The sequence below is a fragment of the Haematobia irritans genome, chromosome 4 (genome assembly GCF_050003625.1).
Source record: "Haematobia irritans isolate KBUSLIRL chromosome 4, ASM5000362v1, whole genome shotgun sequence".
Lineage (NCBI taxonomy): Eukaryota > Metazoa > Arthropoda > Insecta > Diptera > Muscidae > Haematobia > Haematobia irritans.
The window spans coordinates 32,761,927-32,784,838 of NC_134400.1; the positions used below are offsets into that span (position 1 = coordinate 32,761,927).

At 34.4% G+C, this 22,912-nt stretch overlaps 3 protein-coding genes and 2 long non-coding RNA genes across 7 annotated transcripts; 1 reads left to right on the forward strand and 4 right to left on the reverse strand.

Moving 5' to 3' along the window:
- Positions 1-3,091: 3,091 nt before the first annotated feature.
- Nopp140 (nucleolar and coiled-body phosphoprotein 1) lies at positions 3,092-8,609 on the reverse strand. Of its 3 annotated transcripts, none has more exons than XM_075303575.1 (4): positions 8,396-8,609; positions 6,701-8,266; positions 4,646-4,750; positions 3,092-4,254 (listed from the first exon to the last, which is right to left on the reverse strand). In XM_075303575.1, the coding sequence occupies exons 1-4, from the start codon at positions 8,492-8,494 to the stop codon at positions 3,829-3,831; spliced, it is 2,196 nt and encodes a 731-aa protein (XP_075159690.1). In that variant the 5' UTR covers positions 8,495-8,609; the 3' UTR covers positions 3,092-3,828. The 3 variants fall into 3 exon arrangements, with proteins under 3 accessions (XP_075159690.1, XP_075159692.1, XP_075159691.1); XM_075303577.1 differs by having other exon boundaries at positions 3,092-3,626; positions 4,586-4,750; positions 8,396-8,608; XM_075303576.1 differs by lacking the exon at positions 4,646-4,750 and having other exon boundaries at positions 8,396-8,608.
- A 2,414-nt stretch (positions 8,610-11,023) lies between these two features.
- On the reverse strand, positions 11,024-11,471 carry LOC142236737 (uncharacterized). Its single transcript, XR_012722176.1, has 2 exons — positions 11,309-11,471; positions 11,024-11,251 (listed from the first exon to the last, which is right to left on the reverse strand). It is a non-coding gene; the product is annotated as an uncharacterized LOC142236737 (long non-coding RNA).
- Positions 11,472-12,522: 1,051 nt separating this feature from the next.
- On the forward strand, positions 12,523-13,031 carry LOC142236398 (small integral membrane protein 8). The gene is made up of 2 exons (XM_075307634.1): positions 12,523-12,730; positions 12,795-13,031. Exons 1-2 carry the CDS (start codon positions 12,611-12,613, stop codon positions 12,948-12,950), a joined length of 276 nt encoding a protein of 91 aa, XP_075163749.1. The 5' UTR covers positions 12,523-12,610; the 3' UTR covers positions 12,951-13,031.
- A 1,431-nt stretch (positions 13,032-14,462) lies between these two features.
- Positions 14,463-19,618, reverse strand: eIF2A (eukaryotic translation initiation factor 2A). Its single transcript, XM_075307633.1, has 7 exons — positions 19,521-19,618; positions 18,901-19,238; positions 18,336-18,798; positions 18,092-18,262; positions 17,813-17,987; positions 16,164-16,417; positions 14,463-15,832 (listed from the first exon to the last, which is right to left on the reverse strand). The coding sequence occupies exons 1-7, from the start codon at positions 19,552-19,554 to the stop codon at positions 15,090-15,092; spliced, it is 2,178 nt and encodes a 725-aa protein (XP_075163748.1). The 5' UTR covers positions 19,555-19,618; the 3' UTR covers positions 14,463-15,089.
- A 1,628-nt stretch (positions 19,619-21,246) lies between these two features.
- LOC142236246 (uncharacterized) lies at positions 21,247-22,903 on the reverse strand. Its single transcript, XR_012721956.1, has 3 exons — positions 22,249-22,903; positions 21,826-22,183; positions 21,247-21,761 (listed from the first exon to the last, which is right to left on the reverse strand). It is a non-coding gene; the product is annotated as an uncharacterized LOC142236246 (long non-coding RNA).
- Between the last annotated feature and the right edge of the window lie 9 nt (positions 22,904-22,912).

Consider the following 22,912-nt stretch of genomic DNA (forward strand, 5'->3'; position numbering starts at 1 on the left):
TTTGACAAAAATTTCTACAGAAATAAAATTTTAACAAAATTTTCTATAGAAATAAACTTTTGACAAAATTTTCTATAGAAATAAAATCTTGGTAGATTATTTGTGGCTCGAGTCGCAACCATGATTATGAACCGAATAAAATTTTAACAAAATTTCCTCTAGAAATAAAATTTGACAAAGTTTTCTATAGAAATAAAATTTTGACAAAATTTTCTATAGAAATAAAATTTTGGTAGATTATTTTTGGCTCTAGTGGCAACCATGATTATGAACCGATATGGACCAATTTTTGTGTGATTGGACCAATTTTTGTATGGTTGTTAGCGACCATATACTAACACCACGTTCCTAATTTGAACCGGATCGGATGAATTTTGCTCTTCCAAGAGGCTCCGGAGGTCAAATCTGGAGAACGTTTTATATGGGGGCTATATATAATTATGGACCGATATGGACCAATTCTGGCACGGTTGTTAAAGATCATATACTAACACCATGTTCCAAATTACAACCGGCTTGGATGAAATTTGCTTCTCTTGGAGACTTCGCAAGCCAAATCTGGGGATCGGTTTATATGGGGGCTATATATAATTATGAACCGATGTGGACCAATTTTTGTATGATTGTTAGAGACCATATACCAACACCATGTACCAAATTTCAGCCGGATCGGATGAAATATGCTTCTCTTAGAGGCTCCAGAAGCCAAATCTGGGGATCGGTTTATATGGGGGCTATATATAATTAAGGACCGATATGGACCAATTTTTGCATGGTTGTTAGAGACCATATACCAACATCATGTACCAAATTTCAGCCGGATCGGATGAAATTTGCTTCTCTTTGAGGCTCCGCAAGCCTAATCTGGGGATCGGTTTATATGGGGGTTATATATAATTATGGACCGATGTGGACCAATTTTTGTATGATTGTTAGAGACCATATACCAACACCATGTACCAAATTTCAGCCGGATCGGATGAAATTTTCTTCTGTTAGAGGCTCCACAAGCCAAATCTGAGGGTCCCTTTATATGGGGGCTATACGTAAAAGTGGACCGATATGGCCCATTTTCAATACCATCCGACCTACATCGATAACAACTACTTGTGCCAAGTTTCAAGTCGATAGCTTGTTTCGTTCGGAAGTTAGCGTGATTTCAACAGACGGACGGACGGACGGACGGACGGACATGCTTAGATCGACTCAGAATTTCACCACGACCCAGAATATATATACTTTATGGGGTCTTAGAGCAATATTTCGATGTGTTACAAACGGAATGGCAAAGTTAATATACCCCCATCCTATGATGGAGGGTATAAAAAGATCGATCCAATACGTATATAATTCAGTTTGACAAAGTAGACATAAAATTTTGACAAAATTTTCTACAGAAATAAAATTTTAACAAAATTTTCTATATAAATAAAATTTTCACAAAATTTTCTATAGAAATAAAAATTTTGACAAAATATTCTATAGAAAGAAAATTTTGACAAAAATTTCTACAGAAATAAAATTTTAACAAAATTTTCTATAGAAATAAACTTTTGACAAAATTTTCTATAGAAATAAAATCTTGGTAGATTATTTGTGGCTCGAGTCGCAACCATGATTATGAACCGAATAAAATTTTAACAAAATTTCCTCCAGAAATAAAATTTGACAAAGTTTTCTATAGAAATAAAATTTTGGTAGATTATTTTTGGCTCTAGTGGCAACCATGATTATGAACCGATATGGACCAATTTTTGTGTGATTGGACCAATTTTTGTTTTGTACACCACGTTCCTAATTTGAACCGGATCGGATGAATTTTGCTCTTCCAAGAGGCTCCGGAGGTCAAATCTGGAGAACGTTTTATATGGGGGCTATATATAATTATGGACCGATATGGACCAATTCTGGCACGGTTGTTAAAGATCATATACTAACACCATGTTCCAAATTACAACCGGCTTGGATGAAATTTGCTTCTCTTGGAGACTTCGCAAGCCAAATCTGGGGATCGGTTTATATGGGGGCTATATATAATTATGAACCGATGTGGACCAATTTTTGTATGATTGTTAGAGACCATATACCAACACCATGTACCAAATTTCAGCCGGATCGGATGAAATATGCTTCTCTTAGAGGCTCCAGAAGCCAAATCTGGGGATCGGTTTATATGGGGGCTATATATAATTAAGGACCGATATGGACCAATTTTTGCATGGTTGTTAGAGACCATATACCAACATCATGTACCAAATTTCAGCCGGATCGGATGAAATTTGCTTCTCTTTGAGGCTCCGCAAGCCTAATCTGGGGATCGGTTTATATGGGGGTTATATATAATTATGGACCGATGTGGACCAATTTTTGTATGATTGTTAGAGACCATATACCAACACCATGTACCAAATTTCAGCCGGATCGGATGAAATTTGCTTCTCTTTTAGGCTCCGCAAGCCAAATCTGGGGATCGGTTTATATGGGGGCTATATATAATTATGGACCGATGTGGACCAATTTTTGCATGGTTGTTAGAGACCATATACCAACACCATGTACCAAATTTCAGCCGGATCGGATGAAATTTTCTTCTGTTTTAGGCTCCGCAAGCCAAATCTGGGATCGGTTTATATGGGGGCTATATATAATTATGGACCGATATGGACCAATTTTTGCATGGTTGTTAGAGACCATATGCCAACACCATGTACCAAATTTCAGCCGGATCGGATGAAATATGCTTCTGTTAGAGGCTCCACAAGCCAAATCTGAGGGTCCCTTTATATGGGGGCTATACGTAAAAGTGGACCGATATGGCCCATTTTCAATACCATCCGACCTACATCGATAACAACTACTTGTGCCAAGTTTCAAGTCGATAGCTTGTTTCGTTCGGAAGTTAGCGTGATTTCAACAGACGGACGGACGGACGGACGGACATGCTTAGATCGACTCAGAATTTCACCACGACCCAGAATATATATACTTTATGGGGTCTTAGAGCAATATTTCGATGTGTTACAAACGGAATGACAAAGTTAATATACCCCCATCCTATGATGGAGGGTATAAAAATGAAAAACAAAATAAATTTTGTTTAAAAATATTTGTAGTTTTTCTTTTATTAAAGCTAGATAGTATTATTAATTATATATTTTTTTTAAATACATTTACAAATATATTTAACATTATATTCTTAAAAGTAAAATATTTCATCAATATTTTTGTATGTATTTCATTGAAATGATATAAAACTAGATGAGGAGAATATAAAATCAGTTTGTAGCACTCCTATAAGTTTGTTATATTTAGTAGTCAAGAAACACTTAATGCTTCTACAAAATATAGTCCAATTTTGGTCAAGATTTCAATTTAGATTGTGGCGAGTCTATTGGACAAGGTCAATGTAATTTTATAAAAGAAACAATAATAATAAAAATAAAAAATGTACTCATGGTGTCAAGTAAAGATTATTACTCAAATTTAATAGAATTGACACCCATATCGATTTGACCACCACGATAACTACCGCGTTTTTTCTTTGTTTTTTCATGTTTGAATGATTTGCCGCGTGTAAACTTCAAATCCCGGTTGGCTTTATCGCCCCAAGAACCAGCAGCATTTTTCTGTAAATATGTAATTAAAAAAATTCTCAAGTTGCACAAAAACTAGACAAACTAAGCGCAAACTGACACAAAATGCAATGCAATAAAATGACTGGAAACGTTTCACTCAAGGATTAAGGACAAGGATATGTCGGGTAGGAAGATGGATATTAAAAAAAGCTTAACTATAATGCGGGCATAAAACTAATCAAATATATGCAAATTAGTCGTCAAATGTGATCTTTTTATTTTGCGTCGCTGAACTATCAAAAGATTTGTTGAAAGGTTTGTTGGCGCCACCGAATCCACCACGGCCGCCTCCACGGCCACCTCCTCGTCCTCCTTTGTCGCCAAAACCTCCACGACCACCACCGTTCTTGTCTCCAAAGCCGCCTCGACCACCGCCTCTGCCTCCACCGCGGCCACCTCTATCGCCAAAACCTCCACGGCCACCTCTGTCACCAAAACCACCGCGGCCTCCACGCCCTCCTCTATCACCAAATCCTCCGCGGCCACCACCACCTCTACCGCCACCACCACGACCACCTTTGCCATTTTCAAATCCTCCAAACGATTTGCGATCGCCGAATTTTTTGAAACCTCCATTAGCTTTGCCACCACCATCTTCTTCTCCATTTTCTTCAGCATCCTGTTCATTTTCAACGTAACATGAAAAAAAGAAGAAGGTGAAAAAACACAAATTAGCAAAAATTTCAAGAAATTTTAATATTTCAACAAATATATTATGTGGTAAAAATCTTTCGTAAGCCTCGCATTAAAGTGCCTCAAATTTTTCTATAATGCATTTTTAAGTATAAATACTGGCTGCTAATTTGTGTCACTCTCCCTTCTTCTTTCCTTGCACATTGCAAGAGGAGGATGGATGTATTTTTTATCGATTGCTATCAAACATTTTATAAGAACATTGCATTTTGTGTGTGTTTCCGCACCATTGGTTATACAACATTTGAGGCACTTACCTTGGCTTCGAAAGACATGTCTTTAACCCTTTCATCTATTTCAACTTCTTCTTCACGCACCCTTCTGAATGGAGCGTTTTTCTTGGTACCATCCGATTGTGGCGTGTTTTTCTGCTTATTTTGACCAAATTTACCATTAGCAGGTGTCGAAGCAAATCCTTTTGACTATTCGTTGTAAATGCAATTAAATAAAATATTTGAGAAGAGAAAGAATAAACAACAATAGCCTCATTAATTGCCATACATTTATAAATAATAAATTGTGTCCATCTAATTAGTATTGAATCAAAACAAAACTTGGACTTCTCGACTATTTTTTAAACTAAGGAAAATATACTTTCGAGTTTTGAATGGTCGACAAAATAAATGGAGAAAATTTTGGAAACTAAAAAGAAACTCTAATTTTTAATAAGCTATTAATTTGTACTCGATTTGCTCATTGCATTTAATTGGAGGATATCGAGTGTGAGATTCAAGCTTTGGTGAAGCATTTAGTATATGATGAAAAAATTTTGTCAAAATGTTATTTCTATAGAAAATTTTGTCAAAATTTTATTTCTATAGAAAATTTTGTCAAGATTTTATTTCTATACAAAATTTTGTCAAGATTTTATTTCTATAGAAAATTTTGTCAAGATTTTATTTCTATAGAAAATTTTGTCAAAATTTTATTTCTATAGAAAATTTTGTCAAAATTTTATTTCTATAGAAAATTTTGTCAAAATTTTATTTCTATAGAAAATTTCGTCAAAATTTTATTTCTTTAGAAAATTTTGTCAAAATGTTATTTCTTTAGAAAAATTTGTCAAAATTGTATTTCTATAGAAAATTTTGTGAAAATTTTATTTCTATAGAAAATTTTGTAAAAATTTATTTCTATAGAAAATTTTGTCAAAATGTTATTTCTATAGAAAATTTTCTCAAAATTATATTTCTATAGAAAATTTCCTCAAAATGTTATTTCTATAGCGAATTTTCCCAACATTTTATTTCTATAGAAAATTTTGTCAAAATTTTATTTCTATAGAAGATTTTGTCAAAATTTAATTTCTATAGAAAATTTTGTCAAAATTTTATTCATTTCATTTCATTTATTATTCTCCAAAGTAATATACACAAAGCCAAACCTGGCCTAATTAACAATATATTACAGATTTATGCGGTAATAAACTACAATAACAGAAAATTTTGTCAAAATTTTATTTCTATAGAAAATGTTGTCAAAATTGTATTTCTATAGAAAATTTTCTCAAAATTTTATTTCTACAGAAAATTTTCTCAAAACTTTATTTCTATAGAAAGTTTTGTCAAAATTTTTAGTTCTATAGAAAATTATGTCAAAATTTTTAGTTCTATAGAAAATTTTGTCAATTTTATTTCTATAGAAAATTTTGTCAATTTTATTTCTATAGAAAATTTTAAATTTTATTTTTGCAAAAGTCAAAAGCCATTGGTAGGTTTTGCCCAATAGGAAATTATAAAAAATAGAAAAATTGGTTTTCAACTTGTGTGTCCCTAAGCGTCAATTAGCCTTAAATATGGGGATCGAGTCTCTCCTTGTACAAGAATTGCAAACCAAATCTAAGAGCTTACAATTTACAATGGAGAACTGATGTTTGTCCGATTTTTTATTTAAAATCATCAAGCTTTAGGATGAATTTGAAAAGAATGCCGAAAGACGAGAAATCATTTTATATTGAAGACAGTCAATTAAGAAAATTAAAATGGAAAAAATTAAAAGTTGAGCTCATTATTAGGCATTTTGAAGACTTTAATTTCTTGACAAAGAGGACTTAAAGTGATCGATAGTTCGGCCAGGCCGAAGAAACTGTATTGCTTCGAGCTCATTAACAAGAAAAACCTAGGGAATCTGTATACATATTAGCGAAAATGGTGGAAGGATAATGCCGAAACTATTTTTTGTGAAAGGTTTATGGAATTAATGCAAGATTTATGTATGACTTTCAGAAAACTAAAAAACAACAGAAGGGAATATGTCAGTTTAGGCTTTTCCAAAAATTTCGTAATTGATAATTTCAAATTATAATTTGATATAAACTAACTACAACAAATTGTATGTAATTGTATATGTAATTTTAGATCATTTATACTTACATTCGTTTGTCCCGCTTTTACAAAATTGTTATACTTTTGATCAGCTTTTCCCGCTGTACCATTGGTTTCACTAAACGTCCTCTTTTTACCAGGTTTTGCTAAAGGTGTGGAAACTGGTTTCGCCTCCTCCTCTTCTTCTTCGCTTGAACTGTCATCATCGTCACTTTTTGCCGTTTTCTTGGCAGGAGTGGCCTTCTTTGCTGGAACTGCTGATTTTTTAGGAGGTTCATCTTCCTCAGAACTACTATCTTCAGACGATGATTCAGCCGCAGTTTTAACGGGAGTTGCTTTTACTAGATTAGCTTTTTTAGCTGGTGGTTCGTCATCAGAATCATCTGAGCTAGAATCGGCTTTTTTTGCCACAACTGGACCCTTTTTGGCAGCTGCCTTTGGCGCTGGTTTTTCCTCTTCCGATGATGAATCCTCATCTGAGCTGGAAGCTGCGGCCTTTTTAGCTGGCGTTGCTACTTTAGGTTTAGTAGCTATTAGGGGTTTTTTGGCAGCAGGTTGCTCTTCATCAGAAGACGAATCTTCGGAACTAGATTCAGCTTTCTTTTTGGCCACTACCGGTGTTTTGTTTACGACGGGCTTTACAACAGGCTCTTCCTCCTCCTCGCTGGAAGAATCATCACTGCTCGATTCTTTCTTTGCTGGTACTGGCTTTTTAGCAGCTGGTGTAGCTTTTGGTTTTACTTCCTCCTCATCAGAACTTTCTTCACTGCTGCTAGATGCAGGTTTTTTTACTGCTTTTACGGTAGGCTTATCATCCTCACTACTATCTGAAGAATCGTCAGAAGATGGTGCCTTCTTGGTGACTGGTTTTGCAGGAGTGGGTTTAGCAGCGGGCTTGGCTGCAGGTTTTTCATCTTCACTGTCATCCGACGAATCTTCAGATGAATCTTCCTTTTTGGGTGTAGGCTTTGCATTTACGGTCTTTGGAGCGGGCTTTGCTGCAGGTTTATCATCTTCACTATCGTCTGAAGAATCATCTGACGAGTCAGCTTTTTTGGGAGCATTTTTGGCTGCTGTTGTAGTCTTGGCGGCTGGTTTCTCGTCATCGCTACTGTCCTCTGAAGAATCATCGGAAGAATCTGCCTTCTTGGGAGCAGGTTTGACTGGCGCAGCCTTAGTCTTGGGTTTTTCATCCTCACTACTATCTTCTGATGAATCCTCGGAAGACTCAGCTTTTTTGGCGACAGTTTTAGCTGGTGTTGTTTTTACAGCCGGTTTTGCTGCTGGCTTTTCGTCTTCGCTGTCATCTGAAGAATCGTCAGATGAATCTTTTTTCTTTGCCACACCATTCAATTTTGGAGCAGCAACTGCTGCTTTCTTCTGATTATCCTCGTCCTCGGATGAATCTTCGGAACTTGAAGCAGCCTTCTTGGCTGCAGGCTTATTCTTAGCAATAACAGTTGGTGGTTTCTTGGTCTCCTTTTCGGAGTCGTCACTACTATCCTCCGACGACGAGTCATTGCCCTTTTTCACTTCCGGAATTTTTGATTTACTATGCTGTTGATAGTATTTCAGTATATCTTCTAATTTCGGTGATCCCTTTCCAACATTTGCCTATAAAAATCACAATAAGACACAAGATATTAAACACATGTTTTTCTCTATACAGAATTAATCAGGTACAGCTTCCCGCATGTGGCTGGCTAAACAGCCTCAACCCATTTCTTTTATTTGCATACTTACCGCTTTTGTTTTATGCTGAAAAACTTCAGCCAAGCCTTTGTCCCTTTTCAGTAAATACTCATGTACTATTGCATCAATGATTTGGCCGTTTACTGCCATTTTTAAATTGTATAACTATAAAACTTTTTATTGAAATATATTGTAATTCCTTGCTCTTCCTGTACGTTGCCACAAAAACACGTGTGTTTGTTGAATGTGTGGAAAATAAAAGAAATAGAATAATTACCATATAACCGATGTAGTGTTGGGAAAGTAACGAGTATTTGATTACAAGTACTCGTTACTGACTAATTCTTTGAGTACTCGTTACAATTAAATGAGTACCCAATCCTCCATGTTCCGAAATTCGGAATCCCAAATCGCAAAGTTTTCATTTGGCCATAATTTCTTAACCATGATACACTTTACAACTTAAATCTAGGTAATATAGTTCTCTTTAATGAGAAGTTCAAATTAAAATTGTATTGAAGTCCGAGGGTATCACTATTTATTCCTAAAAAGAAAAATAAATTCTTGCGATTTGCAATTCCGAATTCCGGAACATGGGGAAATATCTTCAATACAATAACCGTTTGAAAAATGCTAAAATTTAAATGTTTTTCAAACAATTAATCAAATAAATTCAGGTCTAAAAATTAATTTTAATTATCAAAAGACCGTTATACCTCATTCATATTAAGCTCGAAATCTACTAAAAGGGGATATGAAATCCCTTTTTTATAAGGCAAATGACAGTTAAAATCTAGTTAAAGTGGATTTTGGAAGTGTAATGTGAATGAGGTATTAGAATATAATCAAAATATTCCACGGAAATTTGGATGATGACCGCTAAATATGTTAAAGTATTCCATGTGTCTGCAAATGTTGCGAACAAAAACATAAAACGACATCGTAAACCTCATTCACTTTACACTTTCAAATCCATTTTTACCACATTTCAACTGTAATTTGCCTTATAAAAAGTAGATTACAAATCTCGAAAATGTAGATTTTGAGTGTAATGTGTAGAGCCTATAGGTGGGTACTAAGATCGAGCTAAAATCGTCACTTTTTCACGATTACTTTTCTTTAATAATCCATTTTAAGGAATACAAGCTTGGTGAAAATTTGCTTTGGGCTTTTACCCATCAAGTTATAATAAAATTTGCAACAAATATGTATACTTTTATGCCTTTTTCTTACTGATTTAGTTTAACTTTACCGATTTTAGCAGCTAAACTCGAACTTAATACCCACCTTATATGGAAAGGTGGGTATTACACGTCTTCGATTTTACAAGAAAAATGTGGATATTTTGCCCATTTTTGGAATCGAAATCGAAAACATATTTATGGGAGCCATATCTAAATCTGAAACGACTTCAACCAAATTCGGAACACTTTGCGCAACTATAAATGACACACTTATCGGGCGAAAGACATATGTGAACCGATTTCTTCCAAAATTTTACTTCTAAAGAAAAATTTGGCAAAATGTTATTTCTATAGAAAATTTTGTTAAAATTTTATTTCTATAGAAAATTTAGTCAACATTTTATTTCTTTAGAAAATTTTGTCAAAATTTTATTGCTATAGAAGATTTTGTCAAAGTTTTATTTCTATAGAAGTTTTTGCCAAATTGTGTTTCTATACGAGTGTTTTGAACTTGTGGTTATTTCCATAAGGGTACTCAAATCAATAAAAATGTTGCCAGGGCTCTTCCTATTAACTTCAGGTGACTAATTTTTTTAGAAAACCCTTTTTCAAAAGAATTACAGCCTATAGGTAAGTACTATGTTCGCTTTTCGCGTTGAAATTTTCGCGGTTACTTTATTAAAACAGTTCAATATAAAGCAGATAAATTTACTCAATTGATGTGTAATTTCTTGTTCCTCTAGATTTCGGCAAGACTTTACAGGAATATGTCTGTTTTCATTTATAATTTTGATTATTTCAGGAAAAGTAATCACGAAAATAAAGTGATTTTCAACTCGAAAACCGAACATAGTACACACCTTATTTCTGATATCCGAACGAAAGCAATTGCGAACGAACGGTAGTCCCTCACTTTCGTCTAGATTTGGGTTTCTCTAACTTCCTTTAGTTCGTTCGCAAGGCTTACGTTACTGTCAAATGCTAGCATTACCAGATCTCAATTTTTTCACTTTCCTGAAAAAGGTCCATACATTTTAAAAATTATTTTCCATAAAATTCAATCTGGCATCGCCGTTTATTTGGCAAACTTTTCCCGCATCTGATATCTGGTTTAGCTCAATAATTCTTTTAACAAATTAGCCTGCGTAGAGATATAAAGATTTGTATTTCTGCATTAATTACAGTTCAGTTATCCTTTTAATGAGCGTTTCATTCGAAATGTACATATGTGTTTGTTAGTGTTAAAGGCCGGTACCCTGCCAACATTTTTTGAATTTGGGGACTCTTTTGAGAATCCCCACTACGTCGAAAACAATCATATACGACATCAAAAACTCGTCGGAAAAGCGCCGTCACTATTGAGAAGTTGTACCACGCCAAGTTACTACAAAAATGTTTCGCATGAGTGCAATTATTAGGACCCTTTATAGATCAATTTAGAACGACGCCAATAAGGGACCCTCCAAACAATCAGAAAAAGTGCATTTTAAGATAGTTTTAAAAGAATCATTGTGGTCGAGTAAAACACGTTTGTTTAGATATTTATTAATTTGATTAAACATTTACAAATTCTTAAAAATATAACATTTATACCACTATCACATTACATTTAACATAATTTTTGGCATTAATGATGATGTTGAGTTACAAGTAGCGAGTTACATGTTGCTGCGTCTATCAACCAGTGTTTTTATTCCATGGAGGCAGCGTGTCTGTAAAATATCTGAAAAACAATCACTTTATTCCATTTGGAAAATCACCAAATTGTTCACCAATATACCTTTCACAATTTTAAGCGTATAATCTATGTTTTCAGAACTTTATTTTCGTTTTTATTTAATTAAAATATAACAAGCTGGTTGCGCTTGGCGTTTCACAAAAAAAAAAATGGCTTTTTTAACAGTAGGGATGGCAAATTACTTGCATGTACTTTTTGATGTACCTTTTCATGATGGTTGTAGTGACATTTACGAGTCTGTGGTAACGATGAGGTTGAAATGGAACTTTGAAATGTTGGCAGGGTATGCACCTCCAGCGAAATTTTCGGTAGCAAAAATGTATTTAAGTCTACAACAAAAAAACAGGGCTGTGTACACAAATTTTAAACCAGCTAATCGTTTTTAAAAATTGTTAATATATGTTCCAAATATTCCTCAAATAAATTGTTTATTATTTACAGACCTTTTAAAACTTTTACGCACACAATGATTGTAATAAATTAAATGTTTGCTGCCAAAATATGCTTTTAACAACCCTGTTATTTTCATTAGAGGTGCGTACCAGCTTGCGAAATTGAACGCTACCGAAAATTTCGTTAGCATAAATAGCAATGCATTTCTTATGGGAGTGAAATTTTTCGCTAGAGGTGCATACCGGCCTTAAGGCCGGTATGCACGTCTAGCGAAATTTTCGGTAGCAAAAATTTATTTAAGTCTACAACAAAAAAACAGGGCTGTGTACACAAATTTTAAACCAGCTAATCGCTTTTAAAAATTGTTAATATATGTTCCAAATATTCCTCAAATAAATTGTTTATTATTTACAGACCTTTTAAAACTTTTACGCATACAATGATTGTAATAAATTAAATGTTTGCTGCCAAAATATGCTTTTGACAACCCTGATATTTTCATTAGAGGTGCGTAGCAGCTTACGAAATTGAATGCTACCGAAAATTTCGTTAGCATAAATAGCAATGCATTTCTTATGGGAATGAAATTTTTCGCTAGAGGTGCATACCGGCCTTTAGAGAAACCAAAATCAGCTGTTTTTCGTTTTGTATGCGAACGAAGACTAGAATTCGGGCAGAAATAGGCTGTTAGAATTAGACACGTTTCGAAAATTTGATGGAGTGTAGTTTATATTGACAGAGAGAATTGTGCTAGAATAAAAGTATGTGCTGACCTAACATCACTACCTTGAGAGAAGTATACCGTCCCCTTCGTGATACCATTAATAATTTGACATATTTGTTTCTATTTTGATCTAAACATATGGTTTGGCTGATATGTCATAGTTTGGCAGATCTGTCACAAAAATGTTATAAAACATTTCTAACTTGTTTAATTTATAAATTTATAATATGAGTGGTAAAGAACACGAAGGAAAGCCAACTACGGAGCATGGAGATGGATCTGGCATCCGGCAAATACGGACGACAAATGTGTTCCGTGTACTTAATTTTGAACTGTACACTAAACCAGTGAGTTAACATCATACTCGAATCCCTATACATACGATAGTTTAAATGTTGCATTACATTTCAGAATAAAATAATTATGGGAATTGGATTAGCAGCCATAACAGGAGTTTTTGGCTACATTGCATATATGAGAATGAAATATGAAAGTCTTGGCTACTATGCTGCTGTGCAAGAAGATGGTCGAGAAGTGTTTACAAAGAAAAAATCTAAATGGGACTAACCTGGTGTTAGAATTTAATACATAGTTATAGTAACACAATGATTAAATTGTTTTTTTAGTAAACAGTGAATTTTAAACAAATCTGTGTTGTCAAGCCCAATTATATTATAAAGCTGAGTACTATGTTTGGTTTTCGGGTCGAAAGCATCGTCCTCCTCGGTATTTTTTTGAAAGAATTACTTTTTTAAAATATTTAAGGTAAATATGAAAACGGGCCATTTAATTATTTCTATAGATATTTTGGTCAAAATTTTATTTCTATAGCAAATTTTCTAGAAATTTTATTTCTACAGCAGATTTTCTCAAAAATTTATTTCTTACTGATACTCACTGCTAAGACGAAACTTGTAAAAATGACTCAAATTTTCCTATACCTCTAATAAATATTTATCTACTGATGAATCATAAATGCATTTTTGCGAAATTGTCTAAAAAATTTTAAATATTTACCATATTTATACCCTGTGCCCAAGGCATTAGCTGTTCCCAAGATTTTGTAGAAGTATGTAAAAAAATGTTTGTCCGAATCGGCTCAGTTTTAAATGTTGGTTAATGGAAACATAAACCTTTATATAAAGCACTCAATAAATTTGAAAGATTTTATCGAAATGTAGATCTAAATACAAAGTTGTGCAGGGTACATTATAGTCGGCTCCGCCCGACTTCAGACTTTCCTATTTGGTGTTTACTAAAATTGTGTGTTCGTCCCATAACGTTAGATTTAAATTTTAATGACATAGATTTTGTAGAAGTGTGTACAATTTTGTCTAAATCGGTTCAGATTCAAATTCACGCATATGGGATTATAAAACTTTATATAGCTCGCAATAAATTCAAAGAATTTGAGATGGCATCAATAACCACAATGTGTTGAAGGCTATAATACAATGAGCCCCGTCCGACTATGAACTATGTTTCTGCTTGTCTATAAATACATATACTGAAGACTGTTGGTATCTGCTCATATTGTGATGGATATTTATATCATTTATTTATTAAACATAGGACCAACATTGCCTTAAATTTGAAATATAGAGTTCAATTGGCATCAAATGTGAAATAAATACGATAATTTATATCGATCCATTTACGGTACCCCCACAATAGATCTACTAATTAGTGGTATTAAAATGAGATTTAGTTATATAACCCTGAGTCGAGACTGATGAAAAATGCTGGAGTCGGAGTCGAGCAAAATTGGCTCGACTCCACAACCCTGCTCAAAATAGAGATGTTTGGTGTCTTCACAACCAAAAGGTCATTTACCACCACATTCCTGAGCATTTTTTTTTTAAATATTTTCCTCTTTCCCAGGAACGGAAAAACTACAGGAAAAAATAGTGAATATTGCCCTGCTCAGCCATGTTGTTGAGAGTTTAACGGCAGTACGTGACAGAGTGACCAAATGTCGTCTCTTAACATAATGTTGATTAAACGAAAACTCGATTTTCCATTTTCCCCCAAACCAGCAGTATTTTTTTTTTCAACGCGATATAAAAAAAACCCCCATCCTTTTTACCAAAATGTTATCGCTTGTTTTTATTATCGCAATGTTTGTTCTCTCAAATTTGTAATGATTTCTTAATTGTTTTATGTTTTGTTTGTTGTAAATATATAGTTATTATGTCTCATTTAGGATAAATCACAATTATTTCCGTTACTGGTTTCTTGCTTCTGTTTGTTGATCATTTATTTAAAAAATAAAAAAGCGCAATAAAAAATAACCAAGTATCTGAGTAAAATAAACAGTATGGAATTTGTAATTTGCATAATGGAGGGTAATAGATGTAATACAAAAAAGCAAGATTTTCGATTCGTTATTGTGTACATGTACAAATAATCTTAGAAAGAGGCAAATTAACCAAAGGAAGATATTAGATTATTGCTATGTGGTATTAAGCATAGTTATCAAAGAATTTTGACAATGCTGGGGAGCAAGTGTATGATATGGGTTTTGAAAGTAAATGAAAAACTTGGTTTGGTTCAGAATAGTGTGAGAAAGCCGAAAATTCGATTTCTATGGATGAAAGTACAAACTGTAGATTTGTTGCTACCGTGCCATACACCCCAAACATTACAAATTGCATAATTACATTTTTTTTGGTCAAACAATTTTAGAATTTTGGGCTATGTCTTTGATTAATTAGACAATTTCAAAGCTTTGAGTTCTTCCAGAAACTTGGCTTCCATAGAGATTTTGTTGAGTTGGTTCAATTCCAAAACTTCGCCTTGTTCTTGGCGCACTTTTAGCTTCTTTATATCCGATAGCTTTTTTGCGACGTTACGAATTTTCTTGTCTTTTTCAGAATTGGCAGCCTTTTTGGTTGGCTGCTGCGATTGTTGAACTTCTCCTCCATGTTGCTGTTGATTGATGGATTTATGCAACTGTTTTTGACCTTCCTGGGAGTTGTTTTCGAGTATAATTTCACCATCATCTGGGTTAGAACCATGGACTAATTGATTTGGATTTTGATGTTGTTGTTGCTTTTTTTGATATTGCTGCTGATGTGGCTGTTGGCGTCTGTTATTGGGATTACGTTTATTTTGGTTGCCTCCTTGTTGCTGATTATTCTCCTCTTGGTCGCCGGTATTTGTGACGCTTGTTTGATCAGCGAGCACACCATCCCCTCCATTATTGGATGCATGTTTATCATTATTTTCATTTGTGTTAGGGGAGGAGTGTTCATTTGCATTACCACCTCCTTCACCTCTGGACTCCCTTCGAGCCCGGGCTCTTTCAAAGTTTCGTTGTTGCCTTTTTTTTGATGGATTCTGCTTGTTCTGTTGTTGTTGATTTTGCTGCTGATTATTTTGCTGCTGTTGCTGTTGTTGTGATTTTTGAGCACCCTGTTTTTTATTATTAGCACGTGAAGGAGTATAACCTAAAATAAAAACCAAGCATAGAATTCATTTAAATGGTTTATTTTTTACCTCTCGTTAACTTAAAAGCTATTCTAGAAATGTTTTTAGTATGACAGAATTTAGCAAACCGTTACTAGTGTTGCCTTCTCTGGTGATGGTTTCTATTATAGGGATTATAACGATTTATTCCTCTGTGTAATGCATTTCTTTGACGGCCAATATCGCCATGTTGTTGTTGGTGTTGGTTCCTGTCACTATTGGAATTTTCAGTTTTACCATCCCTCCATGATCCAGACCGCATTAAAGGTTTATCTAAATCATATTTTCTTTGCCAAAAAGTTCTTTCTTTACCTGGTGGTAGACCTGGTATGGTGCTTTTTGGCTCTATTGTCTGTTTTTTGTTTCCACGCAAGTGGGGAGGGGTATAAGCCATCGCACTTGCTTGAGGTTGGCTCGACTTGATGCCTTCTTGCTTGGCCTTGGTTATAGTTGGTTCGGCTAAAGTGTTTTCAGCAAACTGCTGCCATTCAACGGCTAAAAGCTCTTGTCCCTGTGGCCATATTGTCTCATGCATTAAGGCCCCCGAGTAATGATAGACTTTAAAGCTGAAATGAAATAAATATAAAAAGTAAAAAATCTGGAAGCCCATATTTTTCCATTCAATTTTTATGCCATATATTTTTTATATAGGGAATCCCAGACATTTTTGCAATATCTGTTTTTTTAGGGAGCCGTGGTGCAATGGTTAGCATGCCCGCCTTACATACACAAGGTCGTGGGTTCGATTCCTGCTTCGACCGAACACAGTTTTTCAGCGGTGGATTATCCCACCTCAGTAATGCTGGTGACATTTCTGAGGGTTTCAAAGCTTCTGTAAGTGGTTTCACTGCAATTAGGAACGCCTTTCGGACTCGGCTATAAAAAGGAGGTCCCTTGTCATTAAGCTTAAAATGGAATCGGGCAGCACTCAGTGATAAGAGAGAAGTTCACCAATGTGGAATCACAATGGACTGAATAGTCTAAGTGAGCCTGATACATCGGGCTGCCACCTAACCTAACCTAATACTGTTTTTACCATCGGATAGAGGATTAAAAGATCTATCCAAAATTTTCCATTTGGCCACAGTGGTTATATTTCTCTAGAGGAGCAGTTCCTTTCTTGTAGGCCATATATATGGCCTATCTTTGGGAAATATCCATAATACACTTTTTTCGAATGGTCCCTTCAACCACTTTCTGCGCCTTCCGACCGTTAGGTCCTCTGGTCCTCCACCCCATAACGTAGGGACAGCGTACTCACCATGATCCGAACCATGGCGGGGTGGAGGCAGAGGGGTGTAACCAGCTATAGAAAAGGACTCATCAGCCGGATATACTACATTATAAGATTAAAATACTAGCATATCTAACAAAAAAATGTATTAGTTATCCAAATATGCTAAAACTCCTAAAACATTGCATAATTTTCACCTAATCTATTTGAATTTAAATTATTATATTAAGAGATTAATACCGCTCTTGACATTATCTCGATAAAATTGCTATTTTTTCAGGGTTATTTTTTAACAGTTCGTTTTAAAGATAATCAAAATTCTCAATTGTTGCTCTGAATTATTCCCCACCATGTTGTAATTAAATTTGCCAAAAAAAGGTTTAATGTTATTTTGTTTTTACATATTTATTTTTGATTTCATCTGTTAAACTTGACCTTTAAATTAAGTTCAAGCCGAATGAAATTAGGTTTTGGCAAATTTTATTATAACTTGCTGGGGAATCTACCAAAGCAACAACTGAAATTATTTTGTTTTAAATTAATTACAAAGAAAAGTAACCGCGAAAAATTTGCATGAATTGTTTTCTGCTATTTTTGTCCCCTTTTTATACAGAAAGAGTCATATTTGTCAATTTCAAATCAGCATTCTTGTGTCCCTAGATCACATCTTCACCAGAATTCTTTTACTAGGAATCCCTTAAGTTATAAATTTTTATATTTTACTCACCCATTTCCTATACGTAAACGAGGAGCCGTAGTAGCTGTAACAAAATGTTCGCCATTGGGATTCCATTCAAAATGAGTAGTATCGGGACATTTTATATTAGCTATCATCTCCTTCGTGTTAACATCCCAAATTTCGACATTTCCCGGCAAGTTACCAAAGCCAGCTAAAACGACTAGTGCTAAGAAGTTAAGGATACTAAACCAATTGCAAAGAATTTAGCGAGTATATAAGATTTTAGTGTGTATATAAAAAATATAAAATATTGTTTAAAAAGGATATGATTTCCAAATGGATTAAAGTAGGCACAATTACGCGGACCCTCCTTAAAATCAAAAATGACATCACATTTCAAATTATACAATGCTGCTTTAGAAGGCATATAGCCGTAAACAACGACAAACTCTGTAGATTTGGGGCTCCATTTGACGCAATGTACTGGACCGTCTTTAGCTGTTAATATTAAAGGAAAAATAGGTTTCGATTTTTTCTTTTTTTTTTTTTTCTCTTTAAAGATATTTCTTACACAATGGCACCGAACACGAATCACCCTTTGTATTCAAGAAATGTAATGCTTGGTTTCCATAGTACGAAGCTCCAGTTTTATCAACTTCTGTACTGGTCAACAATAATAGACCGGTTCCCCTTTTATTCCACATCATCTCAACACGGTCTGCATTAAAGAAACTCTTACATGCAAGTGTTTGATTTTGACCCAAAGCTGGATATTTATACAATTTGCACATTGAGGGTGCACCCTTTGCTCCGGGCGTATAGATAGCAATAAAAGGTGGACTGCTGCCGGGTCCCACCGAAAGTATACCGCCACGACTGCCACCTATTTTCTTGGTAGTAGAATTGAACCCTTCAATACCCTGTGACAAATCGTAGAATAGTGATTCGCCACCGACTACGATAGCAAAAATACTCTCGTCAGATGACCATGCTGGTTCCCAATCAGTTTGTTTCTTCTGCACAATGCTGAATACCTGTTGAACAATTTCATTGTAATAAAAGTAGATCAAAAATATTGCAATCCTTTGGAATTCGTTTCATTGGAGTATCACATACAAAAATTGATGATAATTTACCTGCTTGCCTGTGGCTATTTCATATACGAACATATTAGGAGACCCCTCTGGAATATCCTTGGTGATGACGTACAACTCCCATGTACATAGATAATTGCCACGCGGTGAGAATTTCAAATAGAAAGCCTTGGGACGTGGCAACTTGCATTGTAATTTCCAGTTATTGGTTTTCAAAACTTTAACCTCTTGTCCATTTGAATAGGCAAAGTAGCGACCATCAGGGCTGAATGAAATTGATCGAGAATTTTTCGTCTCCTCTCGTGGTAAATTCGACTTGTGCTCGTAAGGCTGTTTAGAGCCTGACGAAGCCCACAGTTCTATTGCCACGCTAGAGCGAACTAAGAAAAATGGAAGAAAAGAACAAAGAACGCATACAGTCAAAAAGAACAAACAATAACAACAATGTAATATAAAACAGCACATTCTTCGAGAAAGCAAGCACACACTAAATTTCCACAAAGGGATGAGTAATGAAAATTTTCAACGCGGATTTTAACAAAAATTTTCAATCCTAACGCCATAATATCTATACAATTTTATGCAATAGATCTTTTTGAATATTCTTAGGAGTAAAATATCTAATTTCACAATGTAAAATTAATTTTATATTATTTATTTACTTGCAAGGCAAGGCGAAACACAGTCCACAGCCATTAGTCAAATCTAACCTCAACCGAAGAGTTGCCTGATTGTACTAAATAATGTCACTATTCTGCAGCAATGATAATATTGCCAGATGATTTTTGAATCTTTCCCCCAAATCTTATGGTATGTTCCCACTGACTCGTTTTCCTCATTTCTTTCGTTTTCTAAAATATTTCCCGTTCACACCGAGTTGAGATGTTTTAGTTTGACGGTTGCCATGGAAATTCGAAATTCCCATTTACTCTATCCCATGTTATCGATCCCATAAACATGCAGCAGTATCGATTATGCCTTCGGACTTAACTTATAATGTCCACAATATATGGGATATGTTCGACACGAGCACTGTCGTCCGGAATAACTGATAGTCTGTAAAGCGCATTACAGACTATCAGTTATTCCGGACGGAATGTCGGTGTTTGTAAAGAATCTTACAGTGTGTCGGATCGATACGACTTGTCGGCGATGACCAAATAATCGGTAAATGTGTTATCGATCCCATGAACATGCAGCAGTATCGATTATGCCTTCGGACTTAACTTATAATGTGCACAATATATGGGATATGTTCGACACGAGCACTGTCGTCCGGAATAACTGATAGTCTGTAAAGCGCATAACAGATAATCTGTAATGCGCTTTACAGACTATCAGTTATTCCGGACGGAATGTCGGTGTTTCTAAAGAATCTTACAGTGTGTCGGATCGATACGACTTGCCGGCGATGACTAAATAATCGGTAAATGTGTTATCGATCCCATAAACATGCAGCAGTATCGATTATTCCTTCGGACTTAACTTATAATGTGCACAATATATGGGATATGTTCGACACGAGCACTGTCGTCCAGAATAACTGATAGTCTGTAAAGCGCATAATGCGCTTTATAGACTATCAGTTATTCCGGACGACAGTGCTCGTGTCGAACATATCCCATATATTGTGCAGATTATAAGTTAAGTCCGAAGGCATAATCGATACTGCTGCATGTTTATGGGATCGATAACACATTTACCGATTATTTAGTCATCGCCGACAAGTCGTATCGATCCGACACACTGTAAGATTCTTTACAAACACCGACATTCCGTCCGGAATAACTGATAGTCTGTAAAGCGCATAAAGCGCATAACAAGCACCCTGCCGGCATTTCAATGTTCCATTTCATCCTCATCGCTACCACAGACTCGTAAGTGACACTACAACAATCGCCAACTGTGATGGGAAAACGTAAGTATTTTGCCATCACTATTGTTACAAGAACAATTTTATATTTCGTGAAACACCAAGCGCAACTAGGTTATTATAATTTATTTAAATAAAAACGAATGTTAAGTGCGGAAAACATAGCTATTTCCCTTAAAATTGTGAAAGGTATCCCAATAAACACAAACGTTTGAAAAATACTAAAATTCAATAATTTTTCAAACAGTTTTTCAAAGGATTAGGGTAATAATCAAGTTGAGAAATTGTTGAGAAAATCGCGTTCTCAACAAAAAACAGACATTACCCTCAACAGTAAAATTCAACACAATAGCAATAATTTCTCAATTGTAATCCTCAAATTGAAATGCATCGCTACTCAATAATTTCTCAAACAGTTTTCAATGTGATAAAAATAAAAAATTAGCATTGTTGCGAATACTTTCAAGCCACAATTTGTATGAAAGTCAATCCTAGTTCTAACTGAAAGTCAATACTAAGTTTCTAGAGATTTTGTAAATTTTATTATTTTTTTCGTTAACAAACATAATAATCTTAAAAATAACATTAATAATATATAAAAATAATAATATAATACCAATCAAAATGTAATTATCTTATTAAACGTATTAATAAATAAAACTATGAATACAACTTTAAATACCTTAAACATTTTTACATGTATAATTCCATTTCCTCCATAATGTTGGTGTCAAATAACTATTAATTAATATGCTGGCAATTTGAAATAATTACTATCGAGGAACTTGCTGGCTTGTGTGTTAGAATAGATTCCAGCAAGAGGAAATCACAAAATATCAAACTGATGACGGGATGTAAATTGATGTAATGCACATTTCCATCCAGAAGTTCTTGATATAGGAATTGCTGCACTTTGTTTTAATTGGTTGCACTTTGTAAGTTTTCTGAAAACTTTTCTTTGTTGTTCCCTTCATCGGTTTTTCATCGGCCAACATCTTCCAAGAATATACCATCCAATGATTTTAGTTTTCTGCAAAACAATCGAGTTTTGTGATTTCCATTATGTTTTCATTTCACTTTTTATTTTGACTTACCAATTTGTATTTCTTCCAACTGACCACATACTTCGTGATTTCCTCAAGAACGTTGGTGTTACAAAATTGTTGTTATTAAAATACTGGCAATTTTCAGGAACTTGATGACCAGATAATTGGAATAAATTTCCAGCAATTTCAATTCACAAAATAACAAATTAAACCGATGATGCGATGTAAATTAAACTATCGATGTGATGCGAATTGTCATCTAGTAGTTTTTGATATGGAAAAGCATAAATACCAAGTTTTTTGGGTTGCACTTTGATTTATGGAAACTTTCTCTTCTCGATAAGCCATTTTTCATCGGCCAGCCTCTTAATGTGTCCAAGAATCAGCATCCAAATATTTTAGTTGTCTGCAAAGAGATTTGATTTTAGTGACTTCCTTAAAGTTTTCATTTCGTGTTTTAGTTTTACTTACCAATTATTATAAGCAATTTCAATTGATTATTAAAAAATTTCCACATTTTTGTATTTCTTCCACGAACTTTGTTGTCCAAAGTAGTATTGAAAACCATGTGGTTTTTTCGTTGCATTTCAGGGTAGTGTTTTGTCAAAGTTTTCTCCAATTATCTTCAACACATTTTCAAAGTTTTCGTCAACATTTTGCCAAATTGGTTGTAATTCGCAAACAATTCGAAGATGTATTGAAGATGAGCTGTTTCAAGTCAAGTTGAATTTATGTTGAAAATGATATTTACCCTCAAACTGAAAAGGTGTTGCATTTGAAAAACGCTCATCCTGTGTTTATTGGGATATTGGTGAACAATTTTCGACTTTCCGAATGGAATAAAGAGATAGATTTTCAGATATTTTTGCAGACATGCTGCCTCCATTGAGAAGAAAAACACTGGCTGATAGATGCTGCAACATGTGACTTGCTACTTGTAACTCAACATCATTCTTTTATTAATGCAAAAAATTATGCTAAGTGTGATGTGATAGTTGTATAAATGTTACATTTATAAGAATTTATAAATGTTTAATCAAATTAATAAATATCTAATCGTGTTTTCTTGACCACAATGATTGGTTTACAACATCTTAAAATTCACTTTTTCTGATAATTTGAAGGGGCTGTACCC